The sequence below is a fragment of the Leptopilina boulardi genome, unplaced genomic scaffold, assembly GCF_019393585.1.
Source record: "Leptopilina boulardi isolate dan_hultmark-lab unplaced genomic scaffold, ZJU_Lbou_2.1 LbouV2_119, whole genome shotgun sequence".
Taxonomy (NCBI): Eukaryota; Metazoa; Arthropoda; class Insecta; order Hymenoptera; family Figitidae; genus Leptopilina; species Leptopilina boulardi.
The window spans coordinates 338784-356037 of NW_026137662.1; the positions used below are offsets into that span (position 1 = coordinate 338784).

Consider the following 17254-nt stretch of genomic DNA (forward strand, 5'->3'; position numbering starts at 1 on the left):
TGTCAAAACGACGACAAACAACAATCGAATAATCTGAAGGTAGTGAAGGTGGATCTCGTCATTGCGTTTATTATATATATATATATATAGAAACACATAACAAATGAGAATGTGTGTGTATATAAATTTTTTTTTTATATCTGTGTATGTAGGTAGAGTGCGTGAATGCGTGCATGCAAAGCGATGCGATGTGCGACGCGATGTGCTATGGAATCGTGAATGTGATGTTGATGGTTCTGATGGGGAGCCGATGCCACACATCCGGTATGCGCATTCAGAGCCACGCGGGTGTGACGTTACTTCCGGTCTACATGCCCTCGTCGGGTACCCTCTCAGGCCAGATCACCTCGTCTGACCTCCGTGAACCTAACCGTTCCACTTCTGATCAAAATGAGAGAAAGGGGGATACCAAAAAAAAAAAAAATTCACAATCACGACTTTATACAGAAAAAATTATTCTCATTTTAAAATGCCTTTTTCTATTATCTAATCCTATCGTCGTACAGGCTAAAGGTAGGCCCAAAGTAGGTTCAAAGTATGTCAAATGTAGGCCCAAAGTAGGTTCAAAATAGATGCATTAAAAAAATTTCGATTGTGCAATTTTTTTTTTTTTTAGAGAGAAAGTAAACAAAAATATTTGAGCAATAACGCAAATTGGAAAACTTATTGACTGGAACATTAATATTTTATGAGTCTGAAATATAGTTTTTGCATAAAAGATCCCCCCCTCGAAAAAAAAAATTTGTATAATGTTTTCGAAATATTATTACTTTTCGACCTCGATGAACCTAATTGTCCGAGGCGGTTCCACTTCCTTGATTATTTTAACGCGAAAATCGTGGAACGATCATCATCATCATCAAGTTTTCATTCATCGCTGATACCAATGACTATATATATATATATATTGGCTTGGCATTATATGCCATGCATTGAATTCTATTGTAAATATTTTTGATTACAAAATCTAAAAATAGAATCAGTTCACCTATGATGTAATATATTTTTGCTGGCTTATAATAACCGTCTTTTAAAATAATAATCTTCAATATTGATTTTTGAAGTTCAAAATTTCCAAAATTTAAATCATTTTTCCAAAGGAAATAGATGAAGAATTTTTTGTTTTATATCCACAGTTTTTTCACAAAGATCTTTTTTACTAAACTAATAAAAAAAACATTTTAACCCTAAAAATCATTTAGGATAAATGTACCAATTACTGCGGACTAATCCACGATTTGAATTTAATGTTAAAATAATATGACAATAAATATTATTTCTTACCTTTGGTTATGTTGAGGCGAATTTGTTCCTTTTCCCAAGAAGCGAATGAGGCCTTTAAGGCCTCTGTCATCTTTTTGTTTGTCCCAGGTGTGAGGGGAGGCACTTGCGTTGGGATATCTGTAAAAAAAAAGCACATACCATTAGCAAATATTTTAGAATTAGTTACAAATTTCTTTAGAAATAACAAATATTTTTTATCATTATATTATCATTAAATTATAATTCAATAAAAATTTCCTCATTAATTTAATTTTCATGTGAATTTTATATACTTGAAAATTAATTGAATGAAAATTTTCAAAACCACTGCATTTTTTATAGATTATTATTAAAGCGTTTCAAAAACAAGTTTGCTATAATTTTCATCATCATCATTATCATCATCATATATACATATATGAAATTAAAGTTATCTCAGGGGGATATCTATCGAGAGTTGTTATAAATTCAGGACATAACCGCGAGAGAAAGAGAGAGAGAGAGAGAGAGGCAAAATATTAACCAAGTATTTCAAGTTAAAGTTGAGTTGACATTAAGAAGGAGAGAATAGTGCAAGCGCGTTAATAGAACGCATCGCCATATAATATATGTATATACAAGCTCCTTGAATATATATTCTCCCATGGCAGTATAGCAGCTATTCCATAGGATCGTTAAAATATATGTCCCTTATTACCATATGGCTGCGTTAGATTGCTATCTTCTCTAAATCTATGCAAGTAGTCGATAAGGTTCCTTGACTTCTTTCTTCAAACTATATATCGCATATAAATATAAATATATGTATAATACAAGTGTTTTGGTTCGAAAGTTTTCCCCTTGCGATTCTTCAACACTTCAACGCGTGTAACACAAATCATAAAACTATAATGTATATCAGCACCATCGGAATAAGGAAAACTTCTTACAAGTGAATTTACGCTTCCATTGATACCACACCATCAGTTGCTTTCAAAATTTTATACTTTTCAAAATAAAATCACATTTTTGTCATCTAGATTTATATAATTTTCTTTTCCCTATTATTGTTTGTATAATTTAATACAAAAATTGATGCTTGAACTATACACGGAGAAAAATGGAAAAACGAATAAAGTAACTTTTACTACTTTAAAAGTAAAATTGGACCTGTCCGAAGTTTCTGCGCATCTCTGGCAACTTTTACTCGAAAAATAGTAAAATTGACTATTTCTGTAGTCAATTTTACTGTTTCCGTAGTAATTTTTACTATTTCTGAAGTAAATTTTACTATTTTTGGAGTAAAAGTTGCCGGAGATGCGCAGAAACTTCGGACAGGTCCAATTTTACTTTTAAAGTAGTAAAAGTTACTTTTTCTTTTTTTCCGTGTAGGTAAACAATCTAGTTTTTAGATAGTTCAACTGTACTCAAACTATCTAGTTTCTACATAGTTCAACTATATTCAAACTATCTAGTCTCTAGATACTTAAAGTATATTAAAACTATCTACTTTTTAGATACTTAAACTGTATATGGAAACTATCTAGTTTCTAGATACTTGAACTGTTTGGAAACTATCTAGTTTCTATACAGTTTTTATATTTAGTTTCTACATACTTGAACTACATGGAAATTATTTAGTGCATTTGTAGATTATTTAAAAAGGACAGAACAGTTAGACTGTCTAGAATCTATCCAGTTCTATTCTAGTTTCTATCCCGTTTTTATCTAGTTTCTATATAGTTTTTGTCTAGTTTGTATTTAGATTCAATTCTTATTTCTATATAGATTACTTAGGAAGGTCAGCGCATTTGAAGTTAAACAAAGTTTTCATTCATTTGAACATTCAGTCAGGCTTCAAAATATTTTTTGAAATGGATGCAAAATTTTTCGTACTAATGTATTGGTATAGGGATCATTTTTTTTCGCAATATCCAAAGGGATATATATCTTTCTGTTATTTTTAGTGCACATATAAAATAAAAATAAGTAATTTCCCTCCACGTGTGTGAGAAGGCAGGTTAATGGTAATTCTCACACAGTGCAGTCGGTGAGTTTTGCGTCAGGTGACGCGGTGGGATGGCAAGACAAGGGGCCCAGTAGAGAGGCCTAGATAGGCATCAAGAGAGAGAAAGAGAGGGGGGGGTGGGCAACTGCCAGGCAGGTGCAGGTGCATCGGAATATGCTCTCTATGCCATGTGAGCCTTATGGTGCATAAGATGCACTAAACTTTAAACTTTTTTTTTTGAGATTAGGGTCCTCAACCGTTTATTCAACAATTATATCATCGTTTTCGGAATACACTATTCTCCATTAAATATTATTCTCATTTTGAAATTTTGTAACCAATTATGAATATTATTTTTATAAAATTTTATGAGATAAAAACAGATGTATAACATCAGGAAAGTGGAAAAATTAAAAATTGTCGAATAAATAAAAGGCAAATGTATTTTTTAATTTCAAAAAGGGATTTTGAATATAAAAAACCCTTTATTCTTTTTTAAAAAATCCGATTACATGAAATTATCAAGTCCAATGAGAGACCTTGCGTTTGTCGAGCAGTGACATACGATAACCTATTTCGTTGCTATTTGTGGATAAAGTGTGGGCGAGGACCCACTGACGCTGTGACGCACGATCAGAATTTTTCGCATATATAAACATTATGCTTTTCACATCAATATATAATCCTTACTTCATTAATAAATATAAAGGAAAAACAATTTTTTTTTTTCGAAAAAAAATACAAACAGTATTAATTTTTTTTTTAAATTGCACCTTTATTCTTCTGATTAGACCATCATCGACATTGAAGGCGTGCATCAGAAAAAAAAAGTTACGGCAATACGACACACGCTCGAAGGAGGAGTAATATAACCGACAATCGCGTCCAAGAAAGCCGATTGAAAAACCCCACGTGCCACGCGTACTGTGCCAGCAATTCGCCAAGAATTTCAATTGCCAACAATATTCCGCGAAATCGATGCTTTTATACTCGAGGCGCATCAAGCGAAATGCCACTGCATTCGAGATTTTTCGGTAGTTTTGTTGTTACATGCTCATCAATTGAACCGCGAAAAAAATAAAAATGCAAAACATCTAAAAAGAAGAAACATGGTAGAATTAATCTACCATGATTTTATAATCATCACCCAATTTCCCGCATACACACCGGCATTATTGTTTATTTTTCTTTATTTTTACAAAACACGTATTTAGAATAAAAATACCGCAAAATGACTTTCCGTTGAATTTTCCCACGAGGACAGGTGCTGAGGATCACCTGAGTTATAAGTATACTTTCAAGAATAATAATTAATTAATCGCAAGGGGTTTTTGTCTGTCTATGTCAACCAAGAAACAAGGGAGAAATCCAATTATATATAAATATTTAAAAGAAAAAAAAAACTAAACTGTTGCTCAATATCAAAAATGGAAATTTAAATTCACCTCCCAACCTCAATGACATTTCACCTTACGAGCGCGTTTCATTAATACATAAATTTGCATCTCGCGTGGTTATTTGCGTCGAGTTCCCAAACCTAATTAAAAAAAAAAATACCAAGATGAATATTTCTTTTATCCGATAACCTTAAAATTGTCTTTTTTCAAAAAAACCTAGCATTTTTTCTTGAAAAACAAAATTCCGCACAATTCAAATTTATTAAATAACAAGGTTGCCGTAAAAATTTTTCCCTTATTTAAATTTTTTCTGACCACAATGAACTTATAAAAAATTAAGACAATGACCCGTGGTAACCCTGAAGAAAATTAAAATCGTTTTCTTCTGGAAAGGTGCTTTTTTGCCCCCCCCCCCACCCTTAAGAAATTAAAAAATTGTAACTGATAGAAAAAAAAGAAAATGGGTCGAACCATAATAAATCGAGGATTTGAGAACAAAATTTGGCTTCTTGAAGCTGTTTAACGGTTATATGAAGGCACGTGCTACGCCAAATTTCTTATCCCTCTGTCTTGAGGCAACAGCTCAACAACTGGTGCAGCTGTCGTGAACCTATAGCCCATACGTGGCATATATCCAAAATCAGTCGTCCTCCCCAACATATGGCGGGGCGACGAGGTCATTGGGTCCATTAAAAGCCAAGAAACGCTTCATTCCTCGAAACTCGGTCTCTTTTACAAATTACTATAACAATCTATCATAGTCGCATATAAAATTAAAAAAAAAAGGAAAAAAAACAAGAAGACACAAAATTAATAAGTCCCCAGTAACCGCTTATTCTCCACTGTCTCTCTCTCTCTAATATTCCTGGAAACCTTTTGCTAATAGACACACACACTTTCTTGACGATATAGTAATAATGTCATTTTCGAGAATTTCAACTCTAAACGATGGCAAAAAAACAAGGACGTGAAAATAAATTAATGTTTGTGAAATATTTTTAAAAAGCATGGACAAATTATATATTATTTATTTGCTGCGAAAATCACTTTGCTTTGTTTGTACCATCATTACTACCATTATTATTAATAGGAATATTAATTGAAATCATAGTTAATTGGAGCCATAATTAATTGGAACCATTATTAATAGGAATCATAATTAATTAGAACCATCATTAATTGGAACCATCATTAATCTGAACCCATCAACATAACAGATTTCATAACCGGATATACTGAAAATCAACCCAAAAATATGGAAAATAAGGTAAAGCAATATAGTTCCCTCTTCTATTTCGTTATAAAATTCATTTTACAACTAGTGAAAAATTATATACTTTTTCAAAAATTTTGAAGCAGCACATCTGCCTTAAAAAAATGTGTACATATGTAATTAAATTTATTACGATGTATGCCCAAGAAACTGATAACTGGGATTAAGTGTGCAGCATATACATGGGTGATTTTAACACCTATATACAAGATTATTATTATATTTTTAAATAAAAGCTGCATCTACAATCGTGGTAACAATAGACTTCTTTGTATAGACACAATCTCTCTTTCTCTCTCTCTCTCTCTCTCTCTCTCTCTCGGAAAGTTTATCGACTTTTGAGGAGCTCAACCATACACAACACCCTCTTTGCATTCGTACACCTGTTGCGCGTCCCTTTCAAATACAGAGCTAGCTTTTTTAGTATATGTTTTTATATATTATCCATTTTAGATAGTATTGTTGTTCAGTATTTTTTTTTCTTCTGAAATTATATTGTCCTAAACTCACGCTATCGCTTCAGTAATAATTATCGATATTTTTACTAGCGATAATGGTTTACGAAAAGGGTCAGTTTTGTCAAAAAAAAAGAAGAAATAGAAGATAATTTTTTCAGCGATAAGAAAATTTTTGTGATTAAAGAGACTGAGAAAAACAAGCTCGTTAATGAATATGTCATTTTGTACTAGCAACGCCTACAGAAAAAAAGGCTCATCGGAATAAATTCTCTAGAGATATTATGAAAACATTGTTAATTTTTGGAAAATTCTCATCCTCTCAAAAAGGGGACAACTCGGCAATTTTTTTTTCGTTTAATGAAAATTATATCTAATGAAATTCTATCAAATAAAAATTCTAACAATTGAATTTTAGAGCTTATTTATACATCCCAAAGCAATATTTAAAATTAGCTACAGGAGAAAAAAAATGACAATTGTTTTCTTTTTCTGTTTGAAAATTAATGCGAAGGGATACGGTGGGCGGGTTGTTTGTGGATATAAAATTTCGAGCTGTATTTTTTCTTCTTTTTTTTGAAAAATATAATATACGAGGGGCTCGTTAGTGAGGCGAGGACTCATCGTGTGTGCAACAAGTGCGGTTGATGTGTTATTGTCAATGTTCAGCTATAAATACTGATTATCAACGAAACCGCGTGTTTCACTGAGATAGGCTTCTTTATATGAGTGTGCTTGACGATAAAGTGCGAGGCAAGTCGACTTCCTGAGGCACTTCCAATCATACCGAGATTGGATGCATCGACATCACACACCATCACAAGAAAGGCGGATCCCAATACAGTAGCTTATACGAGAAGGCAATAATTGTCCCATATGGACCAATTATCGTTCTCGAAGCTGATTAACCGGTTCTCAACATTGGACCCGAAAGATCTATATATATATACACACATAAAACTGATACATTCTCAATCCTTATCGAATCTTAGTTATGAAGACAAACAATGACCTTATCCATGTTTTTATATGATAAAAATATGTTTTAAAGATGTTAGTAACTAGATAAAACTTATTAGCTATGACAACGAAAAAATTTGCTGTGATAAATAACAGTCAAAATTTTTTAAAATTAACTTTCACAACAAAATTTTTTGACACTACAATTTGTATTATAAATTTTTAAAGATTGTACCAATAAAACAATGGAAATGACATTGTAAATAAAATATGAATAAAATTATGATAACTCACATCCGATTGTTCAACAATTTTTTTTGTATTATAGATAAGAACACAATAGTGAACAAAACTAGTCATTTTTATTTTCCCTCGAGTATTTCAATTCAAAGAGAGCGATTTACAATCTCACCCTAAAGAGTTTGCCACAAAACGATTCTCTTTCTTCAAGCAGACCAAGATGCATAATTAACCTGGCACGAAAGTTTTTTTTTTCTTTTAGCTGTATAACAATTCGTCTAAATTTGAGATACCTATCGGAATAATTGCCTCTCTATGGCGCAAACATTTCCATGTTGCAAATTTCAAGAATCTAATATAACCAAGATAAAAATATTTAAAAAAATGATTGTTAATTTTTAATATGATTTATAATTATAAATACAAATATATTTTATAATAACTAATAATTTATAATTATACATTTAGTATATAATTTATTATATAAAATAATTAATGAAAAACAAAACGGCGATGACTTTGAAATAATAATAAAAAAAATATATTGATGGGTACCGAGGTTGCTGTCCGATAAAATTGATATGTATGACGTGTTGCTTATAAAGCACGGGCCATGATTTTGCACGACGAATGCAAGTAAAGAAGAAGGGTTGGGAGGGGGTTTGGGCAAAACTTGGCAGGAATCGAAGGAAGAAGAAGCTCTCGCTAACAACGTCTGAAGATTGATTCACAATGTCGCGACGGTAAACATAACAGAGAACGTATTCAAATGAGATAGACACAAATTTATTACCCCACTGACATGAAAGGGAAAAACAATATCTTTAAATACATCTTGTTTCATTAATTTTCGCGCGAAAATATATATAATAAATATGAAAAATAGAATAAAGAGTTGAAAAACAATAAATATATTTCGTTCTTTTTTTTTATTCCAGTCACGTTTATATGAGGACACTATGTAAAAGACAACTGTATTCCTATATAAAGAGTAAAGAAATTTGTGACTTAAAAGAGACGTTGATAATAAACACGTGTTTAAAAAAAAATTATGTGAAAAATATTTAAAAACATTTTAATAATATTAAGGCAACGAATTTTAATAAAATATTAATAATATTTTTTAATATCTACTACTATTATTATTATCATTATTAATATGCGAATAAATCGTATTTCAAAAGAGCCCGCCCTTTTTCGACCAATCAGATAACACTTGTAAGGCGCGTGCGCAAGTGCGTTTGAAAAGGGTCTTTTTGAAGCAATTAAACTACTTGAATGATTCAGCGTCCTAATATTTGTTATATATACAAGGGAGAAACGTATTTCCGTTCTTTTTAATTAGATCATGCATTCTAGTGTTTATTAACAGAATGTATTCGACCGTTTTCTGTGTTTTTTTTATGGAAAAAATTTCATAAAATTCCAAGGACAGCAGAATTTATAATTTCTACATATAAAATGAATCACTGATTTCCTTTTTTTTTCTTTTTTCTACAATAAACATGTAGATCATAATCAAACAACGAGTTGCGGTTTTAGAAAAAGTAATGCAACAATAACGTGCACATCGTGGAAAGTATATTTGGCAATATAAATAATAATATTAATCAAGTGACGTATATAATTGAAAAAACATAAAAATTTATCACTGCCATTGAAAGTTAATCAAAATTTTATATATTAAAATTATTTTTTTCCAATTTTTTTGATTTAAATAAAAATTTTTTTTTTCGTTTAATATAATAATCAAATAGTTGATTATTTGTAAAAATTTTTTTTCAAATTTTATATACAATGATCTAGTTCAAGGTTCGTTAATGTTCTGCGATCGTTATATTCGACCGTGAAAAAAGTACCGTTATGTCAATTGAAGGGAACCCCACAGGGACAAATGACAATTCTTTATTTCTTTATTTTTAATTATTAAAAAAAAATGTTCTTTTCAATTACAAAAATTGCTTTTTCACTAAAATAAAATCAATTTACCCCTCTAGGACAAAAATATATTTTTTTGTACTCTGAAAATATTTTCATCTACTGTCCCAAACCTAATTTTTGAAAAAAAAATAATTAAAAAATAAAACAGGAGTTAAAATTTACAAAAAAAAAAATGAATACTGTCAGGGATGATTAAGCATTCGCTTGTCTTGCTGATGACGCGATTTTTTTTTTAAACCACGAACAATTATCCTCGTCTTCTGTTTAATGTCAACAAAACTGTGGACAGAGGAATTCAAAAGAACGCCTTGAATGACATGAACGATATATATGTATATGTATATGAATATACTATACTATATATGTTTAAATCACCGGTATCATCATTACCAGTAGTACCAGAATCATCCTCTTTATTGCTCGCTTTATTGTCAGCAACATTGACTACTTCCACGAAACAAGTAATCGAAATGCTACGTTGCTTCTATATATTACGCTTCGATGCCCATCGACGGCACCGAGGCTCGCCGTATGAAAATCGTCACTTTCTCGTTCATGTAATTACGCATCTATTATTTCATTTCGTGTACTATATTTTAAGCACCGAGAGAATATTACATATTTTTTTTCTATATACTCTCCTTTATTCTAAATAAAAAAATATAACTTTCAATTTTGCATCATTATTTCGAAAAACAATTCTAAGTAAATAGTGCAAAAATTAAATTGCATAATTATAAATATAATTACCATTATAATAATAATACAAATTTTGGTAAAAATGTAAGTATAGTATAGTTTCTCTAACCTTGGAAAATACAAAAAAAACCTTGTCCTATGTAACATTTGCGAGTTTGTTGAATGAATAAAAAATAAAAAAAATAGAATTGCAATCCTTTTGTTAATGTTTAAGTATTCGCGTACTATATTATAAACTAAGCAAGTCTCGGAGGATATTTACGGACGCACGTGTCGGATGCTTCTTAACCAAGCTCTCTCTAATTGAGAACCAAGAACTTGCAGTGTCTCTCTTACTCTCTCGTTTCATCTTTATAGACATACATTCATCGAAACCTTGAATTCCACGAAAGCGAGAGATTCCTCTATATTATGTCGTTAATCCCAAAAATATCTGCATAATCCGATTTACATTCTTGCAAGCGTACTCGTTTTTGCATTCATTATATAAAATATATGCCGAGTCATTTTTTTTCTACACCTGTTCTTTTATAGCTTTGTTATATATCTATACTAATTAATAAATCATTGTTAATCATTAAAATCAAAAATAATTTTCAAAATTATTACAAAGAAACTAAATAAATTGTAACGAAATTTTTTTCAACTTCGAGTTATATTGACCAGAAGACGAAACAAAAAATGTAGCAATTTTTTTTGGTCCAGATGAGATGAAAGGAAAAGATTTCTTTTTTATAGAGAAGAGTTATTAGGCTGTAATGATCTGCAACCAAATCAGACACTTGGGGAGATATATAATATGTTGTAAGTGCGCCGCGACTAACTTGAGACTCAACGGACTCGTCTTTCAAACACAGGAAGTGCCGAGTACGTGCCAGGCGTTTACAGTGACACAGGTTACAGTTGTCAGTGTCGTTAACATCTGCTATAATCTGTCATAAAGTAAGTCACGTTCGTGTGCCACCGCCGGCTGTCAAAAATGCACTCAACATTATGACAGTGCAGATGATGTCAATGGCAGAACAAGTTTCACTATATATATATTACATAAATGGCTGATCTTTAAACAAACCACGTGTCCTTAAAATTATTACCAAAAAGGAAAACATCTATTCCACAAGATCAAAAATCAAAAGAATTATCAAATTCTGCAGAGGAAGAAACAAAAATTAAAGAAAACTTCCTAGTTATGGAAAAGCCAACCCAAAACATCAGAAACGATGCAACAGAATTAGAACAACCATCAAAATGTTCCCAAAATCAACCCATAAATACGGAAACGAAATTAGTGCGTTCATGGAACTATAAAACCTTCTTCTATAATATATAGCAAATGTAGAAGAATTACTTCTAATATCCAGTTATTTATGAATCGCGCATTTAAATTAAAAATAAAAAACCTTTTGGAAATAGTACCTCGTGGTCTGCCAGAAGACTTCATAGACTTAATTCCCATTCCGGTATGAGTTTCACCGCCGTAATCGACGTACATTTGTGCTGCTCTATAGTACTTACTATTCATTAACAATGTCAACTGTCACCAACTTCACAGTCAATTGTTGTTTTTTCACATCACTTGTTTTAATTTTTTAAGTACCGATTTTCAAAAAACAATTTCAATCCAAATGCTGTTTCTTTTCACTTTAATAAACTTTCCACTTCACAGTTTCTCTCTCATATTATTCTTTTTGCACTTCACTGTCAAATAAATAAGTTTCTTTTAAATTTTAGATTCATGAAAAATAATGAATTAATTTAAATTGATAAAAATCTGTTTCATCACTATTAGTATCCAAAAAATTTTTCCTTGGAACAAGAAGCATATAATCCCAATGGAGAGCCATATCCTGTCAAGGTCAGGTGGCACCAGAGGTGCGCGTCCTTAATTTATCCCATAGTAAAGCGAAGCCGGATCAGCGGTACCCACACACGACTTACAATTCAGTATCGCATGTCCACCATGTGTTTGCTATCAATTCATAACTGCGACCCAGGCTATTTCTGAATACCTGCTTGCGCAACGTTCAGCGTCAGTTGGGGTAAAATCGCTTGAGTATATGTGTATATACGTATATAAGATATTGGCCGAAAATGTATTCAGAGATCCGAGAATATGAAATGTCGCCAGAAATATAGGCCGTGAGTAGCTCTTTAATTCTCAGCAACATTCATGACGTTTTCATTCCGGATATATGTAGATCAAGGAACCCATATTCAAAAAAACATTTCAAAATTAGTTTTTGCAGATGACGATAGGTGGGAGAGATTATCTCTGTCTCTCTCTTTCTCTCTTGACAATCAGATTCAACCAATGACAGTTGTTGAAGGTTCATGTGGTGGGGATAACGCGGCGATAAACTTTCATATGGCACTGTTCCCGTCGCTATATCAACTTGTCGCGGCACAAGAACAGAACGATCGCGATCTCACGTTCAGCAGGTAAGTGCGTGTACTGACGTTGAGAAGAGCAGGGCGAAGGAAAAGAAGATAGAACATATAGGAAGGGGAGAGAAAGAAGAAGAAGAAGAAGTAACTGAAGAAGAGCAGTAGGGGAAGAAATCAGGAGAGGTGGTGAACGTCGCGTGGTTTCTTGAATTTTCCCGAAGGATGATGTTGATGATGATGATGATGATGAAGAGGAAGACACGGTAGGATGAGCCGCGGTGTAAAACTCCCTTCGCAAGCCGGTCCGACTAAAATACTAGTGACGGGTGTTGGTTCGTTCGTCGGTGTTACGGCTGGCTAGGCGCTGAGGCGGTGCAAGGGGACCATGGCTTATTATAAGGGGGAGTGTGCCAGAGAAAGAGAGATACTCGTTCCGCTCACTCGCGATCTAGAAACGATGAGAGGAACAAGGAACGCAATCTCCCTTCCCAGCATCTTTCTCTCTCTCTCTCGAGTTTTATAAACCCCTTCACCTCTCTACTCTCCTGATCCAAGCAGCAGCCGCGTCGGTTGGCCTCACTCCGAAGTTAGTTTTATGAATGAATACTCTCTCTCTCTTTGGATGGATCGAGAGAGAGAAGCGCAGTTGGCGCAAACGCCAACCACGGGCAAAATGCCAAGTATGTAAGTGTGGGTGAACCAACACAAGCATCATTCTTGGCCTTCTCTTCCTCCATTGAGGTTCATTCATACAAGAGACACGCTACGGATACTTTAGAGACCGGGAGCCTGCCAGATAGATAAGAAACACCTTCGACATCTTCATTCGCGCTCATCAAAAAAAACTATCATTATTATTTTCTTTCTCTCATTCAATTTTTTTTTTCTCTATTTTGAAAAAACACCATCAATCTGTTTCAGACTTTAATATGTTCCTAAAGTGACTTAATTGATGACAATTGGTTTCAAACGTACCAATCTTATTTCAAATACTCATTTCTTAGAGAATGTTTATTTCTTTTAAAATAAAGGAGCTGATTGGCTCATTATTCAATCGAAAGTTTCATGATGGGTAATTTTATACTGACCCTTTTGTGACAAACAAATTGAAGATTTTATCACGAATTTTGCGTATGGAAATAGCTTCGTTTTATTGCAACTATGAAGGTTTCGGAGAAAAAATTTTATTCTCAAATACAGATTTAAAAATGTTATCTTCAATTTTAAAGAACCAAGTCGGATGTTATCACTTTCGACTCGCAGATCAATATTGAAATGAGTAATGGTTCAAGGCTAGGAAAGTAAAGAAATGAAGAGCGTCAAATTTGACTTTCATTTCCAGTTTTTTAAATTTCTCTTTACTTTTTTTGTTCCTCTTATTTCGATTTTAAAATCAAATACTAAATATTAAAATACCTAGATCGTGATATAATGAATTAAGGATTCATCAACACCTGAGGTGATAATCATTAACATCAACAAAGGAAATGGAAAATCATAATCAGTACCTAGAGTATAATCAATAGCAGCAACTAAAAACTAATCGCATCGTTTCTAATATAATAAAATATAAATGTATTTTCGCGAGTTGTTTTTTTTAATAAACTATTTATTAGAAAGGATGATTTCTTTTTCTATAAATTCTTCGTGGTGAAAATAATTGGTTCATTCATAAATTGACATTACATTAGCGCCTACAGCATCCGATAAAAGACACAAAAATGGTTTAGAAAGGGGATGTTGAATGATGAAAATTATTATAGAAGGGACTATTGATTGTAATTACCAGCGATTAAAATTAGTACCAATTCTGAAAGTACAATTGTTATAAATATCCAAAAAGTTACCATTGATAACACTGATTTTGGTGAGGCAGAAAGTAACCTACGACAATGAAGAACAATAATATTATATTTATAATTATATAATTCAGGGAATAGTGTTTGGTTACTTCAAAAAAAAGATCTACTGATATAAGCATCCTTTGCAGTAGCTTGAATTTCAGATCAGATCAGCAATGAACAATCGAATCGAAACTGCAGGAAGCTGATTTTTCTAGTTTGTATTGAATGCAACAATCCGGCACTGGATGTAGAAAAGCCAGTGCGGAGAGATTGAAAGAGAGAGAGAGAGAAGGTGTAGTAGCCGCAGGCCGAGCAGGTTTTTGCTGTATTTTTTTTTGCGGCGTTTATTATAACTAGGAAGCTGATGTGCTCCTCGAAGCTGGACTGATAATGTGTTTAATGTACTGGTGAGAATGCGTGTGCGTTGGATGGAGGTACGCGTGTACCTAAAGAGAGAGGAAAACAGAAACAAATCAAAGAGAGAAACAGAGGATACAAATCCAAGAAAGAAATAGAGAATACACATCCAAGAGAGAGAAAGAGGAAAATAGATTCAAAAGAGAAAATAAATCCAAGAAAGAAAGAGAGAAAGAATAATAAAAGACATAAAGTCCAAGAAAGAAGTCCAAAGGAGAGAGATGAAGAGTTTATATATGCATATGAGAGAGAAAGAGAGGAGATGGAGAGCGTGAGAACAAGTAAACTTATAAGGCGCAAGCGAAGAAAAAAAGAGATACCTCTATGGATGAATAAGGAGGCACTTGTGTATATATATATGTGTGTAAGACCACGTCACTTCCTCCAACTTGAGAGCCGATCGAGCTCACCTGCTCGGTTCGGTCACTCGACATCCGGTAACCCCATGGCCCACGATCATGACGGCACAAATGCTTCCGGTCTCTCCTTCCGATGAATACGTTAACTCCTTATGTCAGAATCCTTAAGTTATAACCCCATCATCTTATTTTTCATCTTTCTTATAAACCCCAAATAACCTCCTAAAATTTCCATTTCAGAAAACCAAAAAATACAAGTATATATCCATAAATCTTTCTGATTCTAAATTTTTTGTATGATTCTGTACCAAATTAAAGATTTTAATTACGAATTTTTGGCATACTTCTGAACCAAGAACCAGGCCATTTTTCGAAGCATTTTGAATCCAAATCTGATCTCAGAATTTACCCTCAGCACATCAAGTTTTCCTGTACAAGTTCAGTAATAAATTATCAGTACTTTAGCACAATTCAATTTTTTCCCTTGGACCAAAAGAAACCGAGGATATTGCAGAAAAAAAGAGGTGAAAATTTTGAAATGTTATATCCGCACTATATAAATAAAGATAAGAAATGAATGAAACGATACTTTTTAGTGAATGGAAACATGAAATTGGAATAAGGCGCACTATGAATGCAACGGGGCGTGTTGAGCAAAGTTGTACTATATACTTTCAGAGATCAGTAAAATGTTGCACTTCCGTTTTTGTCTGTAAAAGTTGCACACACACACACTCACTTTTATCTCATCTATTTTGCAAGATAGTATTTAAAAAACCACTCTGATTTTCGCGAGATTAAGTAATAATATAAAATGAATTTATTACACGATGTCGACAAAAGTGTAAAAAAAAGAGGGGTTTCCTCCTCTCTCTAAGAGATTATACTTTTGATCGACATCGGCGTACTTTATATTTCGAAATAAGCGATTATCGCACACGGTATAACGAAACGTGAAAGTTTCGCTATATAGTAATAAAAAAAAAATTTAAGAAGAAGAAGGGGAAGAATAAGAGGCGGTTACGTACACTTCCGGTATATCTTCGAAAAGACACGACAGTTTCATTGACTGTCTCGACATTTCGAGGAATTGTTTCCTGTGAACTATTGACTTTTTAAAAAAGATGTGTATATATAATATTAAAATATTCGAAAAAGTTGTCCTCTTAATTCCTCTTTAATTAAACAAATATCAAATGTAGAAATCGCATCGATGCAGGAAATAGAGAATGAATATTAGTCATCTGAGAAAACGTTTTTTTTTTCTTTCTTTCATGAAGTTGTTTTCTCGCCATAATTACATTATTATTTAAATCTGAGATCTTCATTCACATATATAGGAAAAATGGGTTAAGACCGTATATCACAAATAAAGATAACAAATTGCAGCAGTATGGGAAATCCTTGGTGATCCACCACTACTATTATAAAAAAATAGAAGAAATCATTGCAGAACAATGAGAACTTACGAAAAATTCTTTTTTTTCGGTGTTGCAAATAAATTACGTTACTTACGGTTTAAATAAAATAACTATTATAAAAAAAATTTTATTTACTTCTGCGGAGACAAAAATTGATTCTCGCGATTGAAATAAAAATTCCCTTTTTTATTAGAAATGTATTTTTCCCACGCGTGATAGATCCATATTGGCAAAATTCAGAGCACAATGAACCCACCGAAATATAATGAAACGCTCCCCCCCCTCTATATCGTGCGTGAGATGATTTCGTCTTCAAGTTGTACGCACATAATCTTCGGCGGCCGATTAGTCTCGAAAAACCAGTTTCCTATTTTGCAGCTCCCACGCTTGCTATATAACGTGCACACAACAGGTGCCATCCAAATTCGCAAAATTTCAAAATAAAAAAAATACTATATTTGACTTATTTTCCTATATGTTATTAATTTTTTTGTTTTTTAAACAATATTAATTATAATAAATATCCTGTTTTTAATTCTCAAAAAAAAAATTTTTTTAATAGAAATATTTTGAGACAAAAAATATATGTATACAAGTTGTACAATATTAGACA

The 17254-nt window shown here is 32.5% G+C and overlaps 1 protein-coding gene across 6 annotated transcripts in view; it reads right to left on the bottom strand.

Moving 5' to 3' along the window:
- LOC127284267 (ETS-like protein pointed) overlaps positions 1–17254 on the bottom strand; it is a 94072-nt gene that overhangs the window by 23794 nt on the left and 53024 nt on the right. For 5 of the 6 annotated variants that reach the window (XM_051309651.1, XM_051309674.1, XM_051309658.1 and 2 more), the window contains one exon: positions 1285–1401. In XM_051309651.1, the coding sequence (XP_051165608.1) occupies positions 1285–1401 (117 nt within the window). Of the gene's footprint in view, positions 1–1284; positions 1402–11631; positions 12897–17254 lie in introns of those variants that run through there. The other variant, XM_051309677.1, reaches the window with a different exon arrangement.